Here is a 22,515-nt window from a genome sequence, read left to right on the forward strand (position 1 = left end):
AGAAATAAAGAGAAGACCCTGAGACCTTTCAGAGAAATAGAGAGAAGAGAAGAAAAAGCAAAACACACCAGATCACACACATAGGATAAAGCCCATAAATGGCATAATACTTCTCAATAGCAATACTGAAAGCTAGATGACTGTGAAACCATGAATACAAAACTCTGAATTCTGAACCCAGAATTCTACATCCAAACTATAAAGCAAGCATTACTTTATAGATGATAACCTCTTCAATAGGAATGCAAAAATTCTACCTCCTGTATACCCTTTCTTTGGAAGCTACTCAGAGATGTATTTTAGCAAGATGAAGGAGTAAAGCAAGAAAGAGGAAGGCATGAGATTCAGGAAATAGGAGCTGCAACTCGGGAAAGCGGCACAGGGAAGCCCCAGAATGACAGCTGAGCCACAGGCCTAGAGAGCAAGCAGTCCAGAAGGAAGAGCAGGACGGTCGACTCTGGATGGGGAGCTCCAAGAAAAACAGTAACATATATAGTTTAATATTACTTAGTTGAGCATTTGAAAACTAAAGTCAATATCCATTTGATGGGACATATGGAAAAAATTGAGGTACACAGCATTAAAGCAAATGAAAACAATGACAATTACTTTAATCACAGAAAAACATTTATGCAAGCAAAGAAATATACTCATAGTATATTACGTGACTCTTCAGAGGACAATATTCATGTCATCACAATAATTATTTAACTGAAATAATGACATGATTATTTTGGGAGAAGGGGACAGTATTGGAAAAGAGCTAAGTCTTCAACTACCAGGGCAGATGGTTAAAATGGATAAATCAAGATACGTATCTTTAAAGCTTAATATATATTTTTTAAATACATAGATTATTTAGAATATCATTTTCCAAGAAGCAGAAAGGGTGAAGCAAAGAACTGCTACTCTTTTTTTTTAAGCCTTTTGGTGTTGTTTGATGTTCTCAATCTGGGCCAATATTACTTAAAAATAAATAATAATTTTAAAGAAAAGAATGTAAAGGATTACAAAATTAAATAAACTGCAATAGCCATAAAATAATTATTACCATTTATTGAGCACATGTTAATAGTACAGCAGACACTTGGACACACATCATTCCATTCATTCCTCCTAACAACTCGCATTTTATGGATAAGAAAATAAATTCATTTAAAAAAAAGACTCCTCTCTCTTTCTTGCTCATGCATGAGAGCACATCCATCTGAAACTATAGCAAATCTAGCTCCCCCAAAGTATACTTAGAAACCCAACTTAATAGTAAACTTGTTTTCTACTCCAGTATAATTTGTTAAAAAATATATTAAAAATTAGGCATGGAACTTTGTACATTTTTTGAAGAGATACATTTTTGAAGTATTTTCAACTTACAAAAAACAGTCTCCTGCTTTCATTTATCTCTTCTTTTTTCTTTTCTAGTTTTTTTTTCATTTCTATCTCATATAATGAATTCTGTCGCTTTATTTCCTCAGCATCCTTTTCTTCATGTTTTCTCTTCCTTTCTTCTTCCTCTTCATGTTCCTTTATTCTAAAGAAAAAAGCAATTATAACTGAGAGCAAAGCAGAAAAACAATATATTTTAAAGAAATGAATTAGATTCTTAGGTGGGATGATTTGAAGATGTAAAGGAGAAATTGTGGATTTATTTTGGGACAAGAACAGATAGATAAAGAGCAGTGATTAATACTAAATCCAATCTGGATTAGCCCAGGATTGCCAATATTTTCCTTTCTTCAAAATGTGTTTCATTCCTCACCAAAATTAAGTTCTACACTAGATTCAAATGTTCTTTTCCTTTAGAAAGAACCAGTTAACTGACTCCATGCTGGAATGGTGACATTATTTTATAGAAAAGTCGCTAATCTGTAGTGCTTTTCAATATTGGCATTGGACAATGGTACCTAAACTATGGGTCTCACCCCTCAGGAGATGGGGTTTGATGGAAGGAGCGCAACAACAGTATCCTTACCCAAAGCGGCCACTTTCTTATTCTTTCTCTAGCCGACACTGACTGACTATGGCCCTCTGAGTGGTAATCTGTCAAATGCTGGTTCTCTCACAGGGCTTATGTGTGAGTTCTTCAGAGATCCCTGAGCAGCCTCCTCACTGCAGAGCTCTGATCTGGATCTACCTCTACAAATCACCTGCATCCCTCCCCACCCAAGCCTCGCCACCATCACAACCAGGAGCTCCCACCGTAAGTAGTTTATTGCAGATTCTGAGTGCCCTCATCAAATAATGTAATTACAAATCCAGGTAAGTGTTATAAACAAAATAAGAGAACAAGAAAAAGAATAGCAATTGAGTTATTTATTTTACATGACTTTGAACAGAGTTGTTCCTTAAGACAAGGAAGACCTCTTTGACTTGGTGAAGCCCACAGATGAAGAATGGGAGGGTAAAATTCCAGAGAGAAGGAAAAGCACTTGAGAAGGCCCTGAGGTAAGCAATGCTTTGACAGGTGCTTGAGGCCAAGAAGGCCAGGGTGATAGAAGTATAATAACTAAGGTGAAAGAGGAGCAGGAAAGGAGGCTGAGCAGTAGATGAGGCCAGATGAGCCTTGCAAGAGATAGTCAAGTTTCCACTGTATTTTAAATGAATGGAAAGCCACTGAAATGTTTTAGGCAGGAGAATAATATGATCAATTTCCATTTTAATAAAATCTCTCTGGATAATGAAAGGAGAAGGGATTGGGAAGACAGAATAGGAGAGCAGTTAAGAGGTTGATGCAATAATTCATGGGACATGAGGGTGGCCTGGACTAGGATGACAGCAGTAAAAATCAACATGAAATGCTGATCAATTTAATGTGGGAAATAAAGGAAAATAAAGGTGGATTCCTTGGTTTCTGGTTTGAACAACTGAGTGGTAAGGATGCCACTAGAAAGTGCACTGTGGGGGTGGAGAATCAATAATTCTGTGTCAGATGTTTTAAATCTGAGGTATCGAGGAGCTATGGAAATGGAGATGTCTTAGAGGTGGTTGGATAGCGAAGCTGGGACTCAAGGGAGAGTCTGGACTTGAGTTACAAATTGGGAAGTTATCAGATTTAGGATGGCTTTTAAATCAGTAGAAGTAAATGAGATCACTTAAGCCCTCTTCTCTTATCCAGGGGAAAGTGATGCAAACTATCCTATGACGATTTTCCCTTCTTTTTGGAAGCTGATGAGATTAACAGTAACTGAGTTATTCTTAAGCAAGGTCTATGGGCCCTTTCCTAGAGAAAGGCTTATCTATTAATAGAAAGAAACAGAATTAGGCAGTCTACAGATACTCTTAAGTGTCTTTTCAATAATTATATTTAAGTTTCTTAGTCAAAATTCCTCTTTTGGGAGATTTTGGTGTCACTAGAGTCCCTTATTTGTCCCATCCTCATTGTGTCCACTGCGAGTCACAGGCAGACTCTTATACTGCTCAGAGCCCAATATCACATTCATGTTTGTATTCTCAGTGACTAGAATAGTGGCTGGCAAAACAGAGATTGTTCAATAAGTGTTTTAAACAATGAATGGATAATTGAATGAATAAATAAATAGCCTATTTTGAAATTCTGCTCCTGAATAAACTCTCAGTATTCAATAAAGAGGAGGAAAAAAACCTCTCCTTCTCTTTTCTACCATTTAGTACTCTGTTTCCACTCAGATTAATACTAGTGCTAATATTCCAATTCTACTGTTGGCTTAAGGAGGCTTGTTATGAGCTCATCACCATTCCTAACAGTATTTTAAAGTAACATACATTCTGAGGGGCAGGGTATAGCTCAGTGGTACAGTTTGTTCTTAGCATGAATGAGGTCCTGGGTTTAATCCCTAGTACCGCCATTAAAAAATAATAATAACAATAAAGAAATAAATAAACCTAATTACCCCCCAAATAAAGTATTCTGAATTATATATATCTGACACGTGCATCAACATTCAGCAGAACACAACATAGCGATAATTTTGTAAGTTCACATACGTTAAAAAATTTTAGAATAATAGACTTACATTTTCCTTTGTTGTCTCCAATCACAGAATTGAATGTTTCTTAATAAATTTAAGATGTAGGACTTTTGGAACCAAATTGGCAACCCAAGCTCACCTGTCAAACATCTTTTCCTTCTTAATTTCCCACAATGCAGCCAATGGAATGGGGAAATTTCTATACCACTACTAGAAACTGAAGCAAGGTCTTACCCACATACCTAAGTTTTCAAGAGATTTCAGAGAAAAACAGGGCAGTTAAGAATGCAATAAAGATAAGTAATACTTGGCCACCAACCAAAAAGACAGAGCCCACTGTGAAGAGCAAGTAAAGGAACTTATGCTGACCTCAGAGCCTGATGAGTATCTCCTACACTACACTGAAGATAAGCCAAAGAAACAACTAAAACAAACCCTAAACCTGCTTGAACTTCTACCCTATTGCTAAAGACCACATGAAAGGGGATCCTGTGGCCCACACACAGCCTACATGCAAAGGCTATAGGTAGGGGAATGGCCAGGTAGCTTGCTGGAGATCAGGCTGCCACCTGTAACTCTGAGCTGCAAAAGTCAGTATTAAAAGAGAAATTTCTCAAAGGTGACTCACTGGTCACATATTTGCCTCCCTCTGCCAACACCTCTGTCCCTAACTTGCACAAACCCTTGGATCTCTACACTGTCAAAGAAAAAAACTTACAATAAATCCAAAAATTTCCCTTCTCTTTTTACTGAGGGTTAAAAGAACTGAAGCATACACAATTTGGCAACACATGTATCCTGGGAATTGATGTGTATGTCACTTAGACATTTGTGACTTTTAGACATAAATATACAAAAACCAAAACTTTTTTCATCGTAATGAAAAAGATAGATTTGAGCACATAAAAAATAAGTATTTTCTATGTATGTTCATATATAACTGAAAAATTGTGTTCTACACTGGAATTTGACACAACATTGTAAAATGATTATAATTCAATAAAAAAAGTTTAAAAAATAATTTTTAAAAATGTAAGAAAAATAAATAAATAAGTATTTTCTAAATGCTGAAAACCATTCAGAAAAGATGACAAAAATTTGCAATGTCTAATAAATTAATATCTAACATATTTAAAAACCACTTATTAATGTTTTAAATCAACCAATCAATTTAATCAACTAAACAAACGTATATTTCAATATGAAACAACCTACACAAAAGAACAAAGGAGTAATCAATTCATGATAACAAAAACCAAAACCAGTGAACATTTACACAAGAAAAAATGCTCTGTTTCACTAGAAATTAAGAGGAATGTAAATTAAAAGATACTATTTTTTGTCCATTAAATTACAAAAAAAAGTACTATCCAGAATTGGTTATAATATAAAGAAAAGTGTATCAGACATCATTAATGCATGCATACTTAAAATCTTCTCAAAGGGCAATTTGACAGTATCTCTCCCAATGTAAATCCAAGTGTATTTCAAGAAATCTATCCTACATAAACACATCTTTGTACAAAAGTTACAAAAGATATATGCTCATGGATATTCACTGTAGCATTGCTAGAAATGGGGGATGCAGAATCCAAATTTCCCTCAATAATAATGTAATTAAATAAACAATGGTACATTCTTAGTATACAATATGATTATTTAAAAAGATGTGACACACATTCATATATTCTGGCATAAAAAATATTCAAGGTATATTGTTAAGTGAAACAATAAAGTCTCAGAAAAATATATTATATAACATCCATGTTAAAAAATATATACACACTTAAATATGTCCTGTATATAAATATTAGTAACTGCAATAAAACATTCTGAAGTGATAGCTATAAAACTTTTAATAATAGCTATTTTTAAAGACTAAACTGGGACCTAAAGAGACAGAGATTGAATAGGGTGGATATGAAGAAGAGCTGCTAAATTTTATTTCAAATTTTGTGGTATTGCTTGAATTTTAAACAACAAGCATGTATTCATTTATTATTTGTAAAGTAAAAAAAATTTTAGAAGAGTAGTTGAATATACACTCAAATGTTAACAGTGGATCACAGAGTTTCTGGTGATTTTTAATTTATATTTTATTTTGTTTAATTATATTTTTAAGTTCTATAATGATCACGTATTAATGATATAATATTTAAAGATAAAAATATTTTTTTCCTTAAAAATGGTAAAAATGTCCAACAATAGAGTATTATTCAAATTTTTGGATACATTTAGATAAACATTTAAACTACATTGTGCAGAAAGTGGGAAGTCTCACACTGGAAAAACAAGGTGGCTGGTGGACAATGAAGAAACTTCACTGATCTCCTTTGTGCCTTTTCCTATTTGCATGTATCAGATATTAAGAAAAGTAAAATAATACATAAATATAACCCCCTTCCACATATATATATAGTACTAGCTGCTTTTAAGAAAAAGATCAGGTTTGATTTCTATTTACTGACATGGCAAGAACTTACAACATACTGGTACGTCAAAAAGACATTTAATAAAATAATACTGTTGATCCAATTTATTTTATAAAATGTAAGTATACATGCCCAGAAAAGTCTGTATCAGTGGATCAACAGTTGCCAAGGGCTGAGGCTGGGGACAGAACTTAATTGAAGAGGGGCATGAGGGGATTTTGGGGGGCAATGGAGGTGTTCTGCATCTTGATTTTGGGGTGGCTACACAGCTATATGCTTTTTAAAAGGTGAATTTTATTAAATGTAAATTACACCTCAATGAATGAGACCCTCTCCACCACCACCATCAAAAATTCTATATTGGCTATATATCAAAACAATAACAAATTGTGGTAGATTAAATTATTATTCAAAAAGATTGACTCGTTCCCTCCTTCCATGGGAATCTACTGCTCTGTTCCACTGAGGGTAGCATGGTCATGTGACTTGCCTTAGCCTCAGGGTAGACCAAGTGTATTTCTTTGCCCTTTGACTTTGGGTTTGGCCATGTTGCAGGCTTGGGCTCCTTCTCTTGCATCTCTGTCAATACTATGGAAGAAGTTTCCCCCAGGTGCTCGCTGTCCATCATCCTGGACCTCAGAATGAGGTCCACATGGAGCAGGATCAGAGCCCTCCTCACAATAACAAACCATGTCAGTCCTGCAGTTTAAAGCTGCCTAGTCAAGCCCAAACAACCCACATATATATGAGAAAAAAATATCTATTGTTGAATGCCACAAGAAAGACTAAATTGGGACCTAAAGAGTGTGGTTGTTGTAATGCAGCGTTATTGTAACAATTATAAACAGTATATTATCTCCAGGTAAAGGAGTAATAGTGATTTTTAACCTTTTGGAATTTTTTTCTACTTACTAAGTATATTAGCATATATTACTTTTATAATCAGAGAAAAAGCTATATCCATTATTTAAAAAAAGAAAAAAAAGGTAATTTATGTATACATACTGCTTTAAATGATCTTTGGCAAGAGCCACTCTATCTCTGCGCTGTTTTTCTGCTTTTTCTTGTTCTTCTTTAAAAGCTTTTTCAATGCTGAGTTTCAATTGTTCCTCCCATTTTTTATCTGATTTTATTTTGCTCTTTTGGAATTCAATCTGTGCATCACGTTCTTTCATAACTCTGCTAAGAAGAAGTCCTGACTACAAAAAAAAATTGCAGTATTTTAAGAAAATAAAGTCTAATTATGTATAAATATGTTAAAAATATGTATAAAAATACAAGAAACCCCAAGTAGTACATGAAAGTTTTTCACTCTTTCTGTCTGGTAAAATTGACATTGCTTTGCATATTCAATGGCCTTTTTTCTTTCTCCTTGTTTGTGTATTTCTTCTTCCACATCAAGAATTTGTCTTTCTGCCTCTATTTCTTCATCACGTTTCTTTTTGGCTTTAAGTTTCTGTTCTTTCATTCCCTGCAAAAAGACAAAAGCAGTAGTCTGTTTTCATTTTTCAACTTAACTTTACAAAATTTAACACTATAATATGATAATTTGAGATATAACACTATAATATGATAATGAGAGTCTATTGTATTTGCATATATCATTAATAAATAGGAGGTTACTCTTATGGGCCAATTTTTAATTGAATTTTTTAGGTAGGTAACACATTTACATGGTTCAAAATCCAAAATATTACAAAGGCATACAGTGGAACTCTCCCTCCAGTCCTAATTTCCATCTGTAATCTCTAAGATAACTACTATTAGCTCCTTGCATGTACTTCCAAAGTTCCTTTCTATATTTAAGTTTTATATGTATGTTTCTTTAAAAGAATCAAATCAACAGTGGCATACTTTACATATTCTTCTATACCTCTTCAGAGGAGGCAATCAATGTCTCACGTCAGATGAAGTCTTTTCCTCTTTTATGGGTCATACTTTCCATGTCTTAAAATCTTACCCTGAAATCCTGAAGATATCCTATGGATTATTTTAAAAGTTTTATTGTTTTGCTTTTTACATTTAGGTCTTAAATCCTGGAATTCATTTTTTGTGTATTCTATAAAAGATATAATTTCATCTTCTCCATGTACCAGTTATCTCAGTATCCATTACTGAATTCCTATCTTTTCTCTTCTGATTTGCAATGACATTTCTAGCATATGTCAAGTTCCCATATGTATCATGGGATTGTTTCTAGGCTCTCAGCTGATCTATCATTTAGTCAATCTCTGTCCCTATACTGCAGTTCTAATTATTATATTTCTACTATATTTACTATATTTTTCTTCTTTAACACCCATGGAGGTGTAAACTATTAGGCAGAGTGTGATACTACTGGGAAAAAAAGCCAGGGGGTATATTCTACCCCCTCATTAATTTATGAACCAGGAGCTTTTCTAAAATCAAGTTTTTTAAAGTATAATTTACATACATTCTTTTAGCGTATAGTTTTACAAATGCATAAAGTCACTTATAGAACAGTTCCATCCTCCCAAAAAACTCCCTTACGCTCTATTACAGTCAACTACTCCCTGACCTGCAGCCCCTGGAAAACACAGACCTGTTTTTTCCCTATAGGTTTTGCCTTTTTCAGAATGTCATATACTACATATACAATATCAGTCATGATATAAGTATTCCCTCTCCTAGGAAAAAGAGAATTAATAAATTATGAACACTGTTCCTAAAGCAAGGTACCACAAGTTTTCTGTTTCCCCTACCAATGATAAATATAATGTACATTGCAGCAAAGCAAGGGAACATGCAATGCTGAAAAAAAAAGTGAGAACTCTCTGGACAGATATTATGCTTGTGCATAGTTTTTAAAATTCTACTAGAAAGTAGAAAAAAAAAACCTGCCTTTCAGTGCTTCAAATAATATAGGAAAGTGTTGTGGGGAATAGGATCATCTTTCCCCAGCAGTTTTTCCCCAGGTGAGACAATAAAAGGAGTCAGAGGACACCTCCCCACCCTAAAGTAGTTTCCCACTCATGTACATGAAATTAAACTGCGAGTTACTGTACCTCTTAGGTAGAGAATCTTGCAGAAGCACAGAGAAGAGAACAGCAAACACATACGTAGTTCTAGAAAATGTCAGGAAGATAGATAAATCAGAGGCAGATGAAAAGAAGCTGCCTTGGTTCCTCATATTTTCAAGTCCTGTCTTTTTTGTGCAATCCTCCATCATAACAATAAATAGCATGACCCCAAAACAGACAATGATATTTCAAGAAAACTACAGACCAATATCGCCCATAAACACAGATGCAAAAATCAACAACATTTTTAACAAACTGAATTCATCAAAAAGATAATACATCATGACCAGAGGAGATTTATCCCAAGAATGCAAGCTTGGTTCAATATCTGAAAATCAATCAATGCAATTCATCATATGAAGAATTAAAACCTGATGATTACCTCAACAGACATACACAAAAGAAAAGCACTTTAAAAATCTAACATCCATTCTTGTACAATAAGGCAAAAAGGAAAAAAAAAAAACTGTTTTCTATAGCTAACAATGAATAGCAAAATGAAACTTTAAAAAATATAATTTATAATAGCATTAAAATATTAATTATTTAGGGATAAATATGACAAAAGATGAATAAGACCTATACACTAAAAAATATAAAATGTTGCTAACAAATTGAATAAGACCTATACAAATGGAGAAAGACACTCCGTTCATGAGTCAGAAGACTCAATACTGTCAAAATGTAAATTCTCTCCAAATTGATCTAGAAATTCAACACAATCCCAATCAAAATCCCAGCTGGATTTTTTGTAGAAATTGACAAACTGATTCTAAAATTCATGTAGAAATGCAAAGGACCTAGAATAGCCAAAACAACTTTGAAAAAGAAGAACAAAGTTGGAGGACTAATACTACTTGATTTCAAGACTTATTATTAAAGCTACAATTCTCAAGACAGTATGTTATTGGAAAATAAAGATAGATGACTAGATCAATGGAATAGAATAGGGAGCCCAGAAATTCCCCCTGCAAATATATGGACAATTGGATTTTCAATAAATGTGCAATGGCAATTCAGTGGGGGAAAGAATAATCTTTTCAACAAATTGTGCTGAAACAATTGGATATTCATATGCAAAAAATGAACTTCAATCCATATCTCACTTCTAAAAATAGACCATAGACCCAAATATAAGACTAATGACTTTAAACTTAAACATAGAAGAAAATCTTTGTGATCTTGGGTTAGACAAAAATTTCTTAAGTTACTAAAAAAATGATCCATATAAGAAAAATTGATAAATTGGACTTCACTAAAATTTAAAATCTGCTTTTAGAAAGACACTGTAATGGAATAAAAAAACATAGCCATGAGCTGGGAGAAAATATTTTCAAGTCAAATATTTAACAAAGGACTTGTATTCAGAATATATTTTTAAAATTCTCTAAACTCAATAATAAGAAAACAAACCCAGCAAAAGATTTGAACAGACATTTCACCAAAGAAGATACACAGATAGAAAATGAGTTCATGAAAAGATGTTCAACATCATTATAATCAGAAAAATTAAAATTATGAAATAATACTTCACACCTATAAGAATGTCTGTAATTAAAATGACTGACCATAGCAAGTTGGCAAATATGTGGAGGAAACTAGAAAGAACTTTTAAACACTGCTGACAACTACTTTTGAAAACAGTTTGGAAGTTAAATGTTGCAAAGTTACATGTACATCTATCACGTGATCCAGGCAATCTACACCAAGATATTTACGCAAGAGAAATGAAAGCATATGTCCATACATAGACTTATACATGAATGTTCATAAACAGATTTATTTATGAGCTAAAAAAATTGGAAACAGGTCAAAAGTGAATATTTGGTTGATGTCAAACCATCAACAACTGAACATATAAACAAATTGTGGTATATCTATACAATGGAATATCACTCAGCAATAAAATGAATGAACAATTGAAACAAAAACCAAATAATTGTGCTGAGTGAAATTTGTAACAGAAAGCATATCAGTGATTTCCCAGAGAAACAGGAGGAGGGGTGGGGAGGAGTGAGAGGGAGTAAATGGGGTATGAGGAAACTTTTTTTGGGTGATAAACATGTTCATTATCTTAATCATAATGATGGTTTCAGAGGTATATTAATATGTCAAAACTTAAATTGTACACTTTAAATATGTCCAGTTTTATGCATGTACAGTAGTATGTCACTTATACCTAAATAAAGCTGTTAAAATGTGCTGTAGTGCATTTTAATGATATTTTACATATAAAAATATTTATAAAAGAGTACTAAGAAACAGGAGTAAGTCTTCAGTGCATGTGTCCTCCTGGGTGGTTAATACTTACTGCGTATGTATTAGTCCAATGTTTTACCACTTCCTGTGATCGTAAATGCATTTCTTTCTTTGCCTTTCTTTCTGCACGAAGGCGTGCGGCTTCTCTTGTCAAACTGTCAAGGCTATCTCCAATCCTTCTCCACTCATTGTGTGGAATTATGGTGACCTGCCGGAGATCTACTTTGCAAGGTAGAAGAGGTGGATAGAGAACTTGATCTTCTTCACGGTTCTTTATTTCTAATAAATTTTTTTTAAAATGAGTATTAAAAGTTTTTAAGAAGAGTTTAAATGATAGTTTTTCTCAGACATTTCTATATTGGTATGATATCTGGAAATTGTTCCAAATAATAATTTTATGCTTGTTATCTTAAGAACAGCTAGGATTAAGGGGAAAGTATACGAGACCTTGAAATCAGAAGACACACATTTGAGTCCTTGCTTGGTCAATTCCTTACTGTGTAAATTTGGGCAAGTCATTTAACTTCTTAGAGCCTAAGTATCAATATCTTTAAAGTTGAGATCAATAATACCTACCCCAACAGGCTGTTATAAAAGTATTTTCCAAGTTAATCAAATAGCAGCTTATAAATGGATAACTTTGGGGATGTCCACCTTTTGTGGTTGTAGACATTGTGACTGACACTATTCAACCCCTTCCTAATCAAGCAGTAGTAACATAATTTGGAGAACTGACTACAGTCCCAGTCCCAGGTTGAGTCTCATTAAGAATACTTGCATCTCCCTTGACAATAATTATTTCTGTAATAAGCAAACAAATAGGAGAAGAGTTTTCAGACTTTTAGAAAAGTTCTTCCTTGTACCTCTGGGAGAGACATCTGAGAGCAACTCTAAAGCTAGATATGAACAAGGAAGTACAAAGGCCAAACAGGCAGCCATCCTATGACAGGAAGAAGCAGCCTTAGGAAGAAACTGTTAACCGTGAACCACAAAGACGAAACAAAGGAAGATCCTGGAGTAATGAGGATCTCATTATACTGCTGATCAATGAGACCTGAAGCCTAGAGTTCCTGTTATATGAGAAAATAAATCTCCTAATTTTTAAACATGATTGAGTTGGGTAGTCTGTTAAATGAATTCAAAAACATTCTAAACGACACAATGGAGCTCATAACAGCTCTTCTCTGAGAAATGTTTTTACCCCTTTAATCAATTGAGGTTCTTAATTATAAACAACCAAGCTCACTCTACTCAATTTAAGCAGAAAAGGAGTTCATTAAAAGATATTAGGTAGCCCACTGAATCTCTCAGAGAGCTGAAGAAATACCCTTAGAAGATATACATTCAAAACACCACACAAACCACATCATGAGGTTCCAGTGAAGATTCAGGGAGGCTGGCAATGGGTAGATACCTCAACCTGCCCCACTTATAACTTGCTCCACTGGACACTGCATATCTGAACCTTCACCAGTGTTGCCTCTGGAACTGGTACACTTTTGCTGCCACTCTCCCCAGAAAATGGATTCAACATGTTGTTTGCTTCCTCATCACCCTCCTTGGAATGTAAATCTAGCACATATACAACTGACTGGCTGTTCCCATGCCTGCCCCCTAGCTGCAAGGGAGGCAGAAAAAATGAATTCTGCTTCTAGTTAAGGAGGTAGGGCTTGAAAGGAGAAAAATTTACCAAAATAGGAAATGGATTTGAATAGTGGTGGGTGGCCACAGTCATAACAAAAGCAATAAAGCACCGTGGGTAAGAGTATGGACTCTGAAAGCAGGTGACCTGGACTTTTTCTGAACACACCACATATGAACTATGTGAATCTATACAAAATTATTTAACTCTAATTCCTTATTTGCAAAATGGTAATAGTAATAGTACATACTTTATTTTATATAATTGATGTGAGAATTAAATAAAGTAAGATGTGTAAAGAATTTAGAATAGTGCCTAGTACACAATATGTTCTGAATAAATATTAGCTATTATAATTTTTACTACTTTTACTAGAAGAATGAAATAGAAGTAGAGAGAAAAGCAGAAACGAAGCTCTAGAAAGGGAGAAAGATACTGAAAGAAAAGCTGCTAGGATCAATTAGAGTCTTCTTGGGGGTTAAATTAAGGTTGATGGGAGTGAGAAGTTGGTTGCTAACCTAAAATGTGAGTTCAAAACCACAGGTACCATCTTGCCTACAATACACAAGTCTCCACATGCAGAATAAAGACAAGCAAAGCTGAGAAGTATAATAGTGTCCTGGATCGAGTTACATCTAAATTCACAGGTATGTGAGCCAGAATATTCCCCTTTTTTAACTACAATAAGTCAGATTGGTCACTTGTAATCAGAGTCCTGACCTTTGTATCCTTATAGCCTTGCAACAAATTTCCTTTGCCTTGCCTAAGCTGGCTCAACTTGGTTTGTGTTACCTGCAACCAAGGGCTAACTAAACAAAGGCCACTAAGTTAAACCACCTGCCTTTTGATGAACATATTGTTAGGCATATGAAAATGCCTTTCTTTCTCTGACTCAAGGGTTATTTCAACTCTTTAAGATGTGCAATAAAATGGAGAGAATTTAATTTGCCAAAATACTAACAAGGCTGACTAGACCAAATAGCCCACACTGGCAGGAACCTCTCCCTACAAAGTACACAGTGGGGAGCAGGTTTCGGCAGCAGTGGCAGGAGAACGGGAGGTCAGAAAGCTGTGAAGCATACAATGTGATCCCTCCTCCATGACACCCCAGTCTTCTGTAGAGTACTTGCATTCATGAGATATTCAAGATCTTTTCATGGACTCTGATACAGGAAGAGAATCAAGAGAACAACCACAAAAGCAGCAGAAATGGGCAACCATAAAAAATAGGAGAACCCACAGAACGTTTGGGAAAGGCTTTTTACTATCTCAGGCCACAAAAGTTGGGCCAAGTTCCCTCACATCTTTGAGGACCAGGAGAGCCTGGGTTGACATCAGACCTATGAATGATTTCACCTATTCCTGCTTTAATCCACTGGGTTGATGCAGAGTTCAGTTCCCAGAGGGCAATCTTATTTCCTCCTACCTCAAGTGGCTTTCACACAATGCTAGTAGTGGCTGTTAGAGAAGTTAAGCAGGCTGAAAGAAGGGACAAGGAAGACAGATGGACAGAGAGAGAAAGAATATGAATAGGCAGACTCTCAAGCAGTAGAGAGGGGGGAAAAGCAGTGGTAAGTGACTTCAGGGTGTCTAAAATCAGTCCATGTGCTTTTCATCATTGACACATTTTCCATGGTTTACAAAATCTTTTTTTTAAATTGATATAATTCACATATTATAAAACTTACAATTGTAAAGGGTATCAATGAGTGGTTTTTAGTCTATTCACAAGGCTGTGCAACCATCACCACTATCTCATTTCAGAATATTTTTATCACCCCAGAAAGGAACCCTGTACCCATTAACAGTCATACACCCATTCTCCCCTCCCCACAGACCCTGACAACCACTAATCTACTTTCTGTCTCCAGGGATTTGCCTGTTCGAGGTATTTCATAGAAACAGAATCATACAACACGTGGCCTTCTATGTCTGGCTTCTTTTACTTACGTGATGTTTTCTAGGTTCATTCATGTTGCAGCATCTATCAGTATTTAATTTCTTTTTATAGTTGAATAATATTCCACTGTATAGATGTATCACATTTTATTAACATTTGGGTTGTTTTCACTTTTTGACTATTATGAAAATTGCTGCTATGAACATTCATGTTCCATTGGTCTACCTGTCTATCCTTAGGCCAATTCCAAACTGTCTTGATGAGTGTAGTTTTATAGTAAGGTTTTGATACAGTGAAGTATAAGTCCTCCTCCTTAGTTCTTCTGATTCAAGATTATTTCGGATATTCTGGGTTCCTTGCATTTCTATGAATTTTAGAATCATTTCCATCAAGAAGCCAGGTAGATTTTAATAGGGACAGCATTGTACTTGTAGATAATCTGGGGATTACTGTCATCTTAACAGCATTGTCTTCCAATTCATTAACATGGGATGTCTTTCCATTTATTTAGATCTTTAATTTCTTTCAAAAATATTTTGTCATTTTTCAGTATATAAATTTTTCTCATTCCTAAGTATTTTTTTCATAGAAACAAAATTTTATTCTTAAGAATTTTTCATGGTATTGTAAATGGAATTGTTTTATCAATTTCGAAGCTGACAAAATTGAAGGGAGAATGAGACAATGAAATAACAGTTGGAGATTTCAATACCCTACTTTCTACTAGACAGAAGATCGACAAAGAAAAAAAGGACTTAACACCATAAACCAACAAGATCTAAGAGACATCTATATAGCATTACATCCAACAAGAGCAGAATATACATTCCTCTCAAATGCATGTGGAACATTCTTTAGGAGAGACCATATGACAGGTCATAAAACAAAACCTTAAAAAATTAAAAATACAGAAATACAAAATGTATTCTCCAAACACAATGGAATGAAATTAGAGAACAGTAACAAAGCAATCTGGAAAATTCACAAATATGTAGAAATTAAACAACTCAGATTTTTAAAATGGGTTAAAGAAATCACGCAAATCAAAAGCACAATGACATATTACCTAATATGTGTCAGAATGGGTATTATCAAAAAGAAAAGAAATAACAAGTGTTGGTGAGAATGTGGAGAAAAGGGAACCCTTGTGCACTGTTGGTAGGAATGTAAATTGGTGCAACCACTATGGAAAACATTTTGGAGGTTCCTCAAAAATTAAAAATAGAGTTACCATGTGATCCAGTAATTCCACTTTTGCTTCTTGTGTTTTGGGGTTCTGTTGTTAGGTGTATCTATGTTTATGAATGTTGTATCTTCTTGAACAACTGACCCTTGTATTAGTGTAAAATCTTCTTTGTTTCTAGCAACAATTTTTGTCTTAAAATCTATTTTGTCTGACATTAGTATAGTCCCCCAGCTCTCTTTTTTGGTTACTGTTTGCCAGTATGACATCTTTCTCCAGCCTTTTAACTTCATCCTATATATGTCTTTGAATCTAAACTGTTTAGTAATTCTAACATCAGGGATTCCTTAGGGACTGTTTTTATTGAATTTTTTTCCTGGGTTTGGGCCACACTTCCATATTTATTTGCATGCCTTGTCATTTTTGTTGAAAACAGTACATTTAAAATAATATGTGGCAACTCTAGAAGTCAGATTCCCCCAACACCCAAAGTTTGTTGTTGCCACTGCTGTTTGTGATTTTCCTGAACTAAATCTGTAAAGCCTACATTCTTTGCTATATGTGGCTAGTCGAATCTTAGCTTGGTTAGTTTAGTTGTCAGCTAATGATTGGACAGTTTCCTTAAATTACCTAAATTTAATTTCCATAAATTTAAATTTCTTAATAAGTCTCCCAGTCTTTACCAAGGAACTCTCTGTGAATGATGGAGCATGACCTCAATGCTCAGACAGAGAATTTACAACTCTGTCATAGCCTTTACTTTTTTCTTGAACAGAGAATCAGAGTCAACGAGAGGTGAAAGCTTCAGGCATTCTCAGGTCTTTCCTGGACATGTCCAGAGCCCTATCCATGCATTTGACCTTGTGGATTCCTAGGAATATGTAGGGAACTTTTCATCTCCCCTACAGACATTTCATTTCCCACGTATCCCTTTATGTTTTCTGGTCAGCTTGTCGTTTGTGTCCAACTGTTATCACTTCCCAGGCAGCTGTGATGTTAAAAAAAAAAAATTGCCACTGTTTATTTTAACAAACATAACCAGTGAACTCTGGGTCAGGTCAAATAAATACAAGCTTTGTGAGTGGGATTTTCCAGGGAACTGCCAGATAGATCAAATAATAAGTTATCTGGAAAAAGAAAAAGGAAGGGGTTCAACCCTATTCTGCTCCCTCCACAGACTGCTACGCCACTGGATTTTACTGTGACTGCAGTGCTTTTCTATACTACCATGTGGCAGGGAGAAAAGTATGGGACTGGAACAAGTTAAAATGCCAAAATACTCACTGTTCTAACTAAGATTCAGTTATTTTTCTTGATAAACACTTCCTAATTGTTGCAAGCCTTTGGTTTCCTGAGTTCTCAAAAAGTGGATTTTAACAATTTTTGCCATTGTTCTTTTTGATTTAATTGGGGATAGGAATTTTGGAGATCCTTATCCCACTCTTCTGGAAGATGTCACCCCACTTAATCTTTAATTATTTGTTTTATAGCTAGCTGTCTACATATCTGAATCCATCTCCTACTTCACCATCTTCCAAATGGAGATTACAATTTAGCAGTGAGGATCACATACAAACTTTTGGACCAACTGCCACAAAACACAAAACACTTATCAGGTAAATCTAAATCTTTTAGTGCAGTACTTTATATATAAGAAAGTGAGTATGTGAGAATTTTTTTTTCAATACATGCCACATGGGTACTGTTTCTCTCCTACATATCATGACCCTCTGCTGCTACTTCTTAAGTCCTCCACTGCATAAGTATCCACTAGTGTCCACTGCTGGGTGAATGGCTGGCATTCACTCTGCATCTGGCACAAGAGACGCTATTGCCACAGAAACTCAGGAAATGACATGAAGCTAGTCCAAGTTCCCAAGATTCTGTCACCATAACATTAGTTGGGAACTTACAGACTTAAACTAAAATCACTAGAATTAATAAAGAGCTCTTTAAGTGTTCCACTAGGTTACTTTTATTACAAAATTAAGGTTTTATAAAAGGTCATATGAATTACCATACACTAAGTAGCATTATTTTTACTCTCACAAAGTATTTTCCTTAGCGTGAGACCTTATCTTCATTTTAGAGTTGAAGAAATTAAGACATTTTCTTCAGACTTTCCTAAGAGTACTCAGTAGGCTCACAGAAGAGCCAAGACTCTAATGAGGTCATTGATATTTCCAAAAGATATTCCAATTCACTCAATGAATAACAAAGCTTAAGTGCAAGATAATTTAGCAAGCACAGACTCTTGGAGCTGCAACTCCGCAGCCTGAGGATCGGACCAGCTGGTCAACTGGGACTCTGACTTCTTTTCTCTACCCGTATTTCTGCAAACTCTTCCCACCTACCCATTCATCCAAGGGCAAAACTGTAATTTACACAGAACCCAATGATGCCCATGATGCTTTCGACTTGGTGGAGCCCGTTTCAGAAGGTAAGGAAAGTCCGCACTTGGCACCCTCGCCTCTCACCCCATGCCTGGGGGCCAGAAACAGGGCCGAGATGAGTCAGTTTAGCTCACCTGCGCTTTTCTTCGCCTGTCCACCGCGCCTCCGGAATCGCACGATTATCTCTGAGGAGCCCATGGCGCTCTGACTTGGAAAACTATTCCGACGCGGAGAGTCCCGCGGCCTCCAGGCTGCGGAGTGTTTGGCCAAACAGGGCGGTTGCTTAGCAACGCCGCCGGAAGTGACGACAGTCGTCTCCGAGGGACGGAGAAAGCGCAGCAGTCGGCGGTGGGCTGGAAAAGGAAGAGTGCGCCTGCGCGGGAGGTCGAGGCTATGCGTGGGAGTGGGGCGGCCCTGGCTGGCAGGCGCCGGGAGGAGGCAGGAGGACAGGGCCCGCGGCAGCCGCGGGGAGGCCAGCACCCCTGCGGATCCCCGGTCTGCGTCAGTGAGGAGCCCTGGTGATCCAGCCCGGCCTGGGGCTCCCATCCTCATCCCCATCGTGCGCCTCACGGAGAACGACAGCCAACTGGGTCCCTACCCCTACCTTTGGGACGTACCCCGCAGGTGTGCGGGAGAGCGAGGCCTAGGCGTGGCGTGTGTGGTCCACAGACTTCCTCGCGGGTGGAAGGTGAAGTGCAAAGCTCCCCTCACTGAACTATAAAAACCCAGGGATTAAATGACAGAAAATCTGTTTTTTAACACTTTGGTTTGTAAAGCATGATCTGAGCTAGACAGGGGTTAGTTTTTTGTTTGTTTTTTTTTAGAAAATAGAAATATTAAAGCTTGGATGTTTTCCCAGAACAGTCATGTTAAGTAGGACCCTTAAGATATTTTTAATTGCTTGGTAAATTCAGTACAATAAAATGAATGTATTTCGAGGGACCAATAAGACCTCTAAGGACACAAAAACCTGTTAAAAGTGGATACAAGCTTGGTTTCAGAAGCTCCTTTTCTAACATATCGAGGTACAAACGATTTCATTACAAGCTAGTTGCCTATGACGTACATATTAGGCATCAATTTGAAGTTACTCAAAATAAAAGGAGGTAAGATTTTTAATCAGCAAAGGTTCTAACACGTAGTTGTATTGTTTTTCTTTAGATTTTCTACCAGATGTTCCACCGTTATAATGCTGGTAAGTATGAAAGGATTAATAAAATATTTGCTGGCAGAAATTAGTTTTTGCACATACAACATGGTGGTTTTTTGGAATCATAGTTTTAAAAATGTCAAGAACTGGAAAGAGTCCGAGATTTTACCCTACTTGTATGCTAACAACTTAGTCTGCCACAGTTTTGTGGAAGACCCAGACCCCTAGGTCAGTGATGAATTACTTACAGCAGTAGCAGTAGCCAGGTTATCAGCAATTTTGCCCCAGTTACCACAGGATGATGCAGGGAGTGCCAGAAGTCACCTGCGCATGGAGTGTGTTGCATTACAGGACAGGAACCCTCAGTTTAGGGAATCCAGGTCTTTATTATAGTGGGCAATAAGCATGCCTCTCAAGGGTGTTCACTGTGCATACATTTTTGAGACAGTCTAGAGCAAAGGGCAGTGACTGGCTTGCTTGTAAGGTAGGCAGAGCCACCAGAGACCCATGGAGAATTATCTCCCAACAAAAAAAAATCTCTGGAATTTTAACTGAATTGGTTGCAAAAAGTATTGAATTCTGTAAGATTTGGTGTCAGTGATTTGCCGTTTTTATCGGTTTGATAAAATGATACTTTATTTCCAACACTTGGTTGTAACTAACCCATGGATCTTTACAACCAAGTGTATCTAGAATTAGTTGTTTATCCCTCTGTGACCACCACTCCTTTTTTGTTCTTGTGAAATTAAGGTAGTATATGCACTTTGATCTGAAACAGAGCTTAAATTATTCTGGGGGAAATTTTTTACTGCAGAATCAGTGTGGGAAGAGGATGGACTGCATTGAACCTACCACTGTACACACAGACTTTTTTAAACAAAAATGAGACACTACTGTACACACTGTTTTGTGACTTGTTTAATTCAAACATGTTACCTTTTACTGGCTAAATAAATATTCCATTATATGGCTGTCATGTACATATTCTTATTTAAGCAACCCCCCTATTGGAATTCTTGTGTAGTTTCTAGTTTTCATTATTGTAAAAAAGCACATAGGCTGTTGTTAGACTATGGAAACATGGCAGACATAACAAAATATATGCTAGTCATGCTTCCTGAGAGAACAGTTAATAACTGTTTTTGATATTTTAATATGTTGATTTCAAAATCAGTTGGCTTTTTTAACACGAATCTATGTACATCCTTAATTTTTGGAGAAATTTTTATTTCAAGTATAGCACTAAATCTTTGAAAGTTTGTTGACAACAGAATGTGGTATTTGTCCATTGTTTGACAAGTAAAAAGAAAAATTGGAATCTGGAAATCTCAAAATAATCAGCCTAACATTTGTGATTTTGTCTGCTGGATAAAAACTTATATTCACATAACATCCTCTGTTTTGTATTTAAGGTTTTTGTTTAAGCAAAATTTTATTTCTCCCATTGCCAATAGATGCTTTTTTTGAGGTAAGAGAAAACAATGTAATTAGAAAACATAAATTTTAAAATATCTTAAATACTTTTTATTTATTTTAGGAGTTAAGAAGTCTTTATTCCTTTGCTTCAAACCAGAAGACCTTGTTCTCTGCATATAGAGTAGGAGTAATGTTGATTAGAAACTGGCTGGTATTTAAAACTGAAGATTGTCATGACTGTTTAACCTAAGCTCTATGCTGAAGTCAGATTAATTGTCTTGGAAATACTAAATTGGGTAAGTATTTTTAATGAAGGTTTATGTCGAGTGTTGAGAAAAAAAATAACAGAAACTTCTGAGAACTACAGTAACTTCAGGGTTATATATCTTATGTTGAGGTTAATAGTGCAGGAATTTTAGTAACATGGGACTAATTAAATCTAAGCTTGAAGCAGTTTTCAACCAACAATGAGTTACATTTGAAAAATGTTTCTAAAATATGTATAAATCAGAATGCCTAAAAAGCATCTTAATTTAAAATGTGCCTGGGTGACAGATAGCATATGATATCACTTGTGGAATCTAAAAAATGATACAAATGAACTTATTTGCAAAATAAAAAAAGACTCAGAGACATAGAAAACAGTCTTATGGTTACCAAAGGGGAAGGGGATGGGGATAACTCAGGAGTTTCAGATTAACAGATACATATTACTATATATAAAATGAACAGGGACCTACTGTATAGTACAGGAACTATATTCAATATCCTGTAGTAACCTAAATGAAAAAGAATCTGAAAAAGGAATATATATATATATATATATATATATATGTATAAAATGGAATCACTTTGCAGTACAGTTGAAACTAACACAACATTGTATATCAACTATACTTGAATTTTTAAAAAGTACAGTAAAAAAAAAATGTGCCTGGTGCAGTACTAATGTGATTGCCAAGCATTCCTTATTGCTATTTATTACATTGTTTCTATTGGAAAGTGAATTCTGCGTTTAAATTTCTGGGAGGCAGTCAGAGACACCTGGGTTAGACATTTAGAGATAGAAAGATCCATAACGTCAGAATATTCTGTCATGCTTAAATTCACACAACAGGAATGACCCCTCTAAGGTTAGTTATTCTCCAGATA

General features: G+C 35.5%; 1 protein-coding gene across 4 annotated transcripts in view; it reads right to left on the reverse strand.

The window, feature by feature from the left end:
• CFAP210 (cilia and flagella associated protein 210) overlaps positions 1-19,068 on the reverse strand; it is a 28,891-nt gene extending 9,823 nt beyond the window's left edge. The window contains exons 1-5 of one of the 4 annotated variants that reach the window (XM_010982491.3): positions 18,932-19,068; positions 11,732-11,958; positions 7,677-7,850; positions 7,385-7,578; positions 1,375-1,531 (exon numbers count right to left, since the gene is read on the reverse strand). In XM_010982491.3, coding sequence (XP_010980793.2) covers positions 1,375-1,531; positions 7,385-7,578; positions 7,677-7,850; positions 11,732-11,958; positions 18,932-18,995 — 816 coding nt within the window. In that variant the 5' untranslated portion in view covers positions 18,996-19,068. Of the gene's footprint in view, positions 1-1,374; positions 1,532-7,384; positions 7,579-7,676; positions 7,851-9,405; positions 9,466-11,731; positions 11,959-18,931 lie in introns of those variants that run through there. The other 3 variants (XM_064484892.1, XM_064484893.1, XM_064484891.1) reach the window with 3 other exon arrangements.
• Between the last annotated feature and the right edge of the window lie 3,447 nt (positions 19,069-22,515).

This window comes from Camelus dromedarius, chromosome 4 (genome assembly GCF_036321535.1).
Source record: "Camelus dromedarius isolate mCamDro1 chromosome 4, mCamDro1.pat, whole genome shotgun sequence".
Lineage (NCBI taxonomy): Eukaryota > Metazoa > Chordata > Mammalia > Artiodactyla > Camelidae > Camelus > Camelus dromedarius.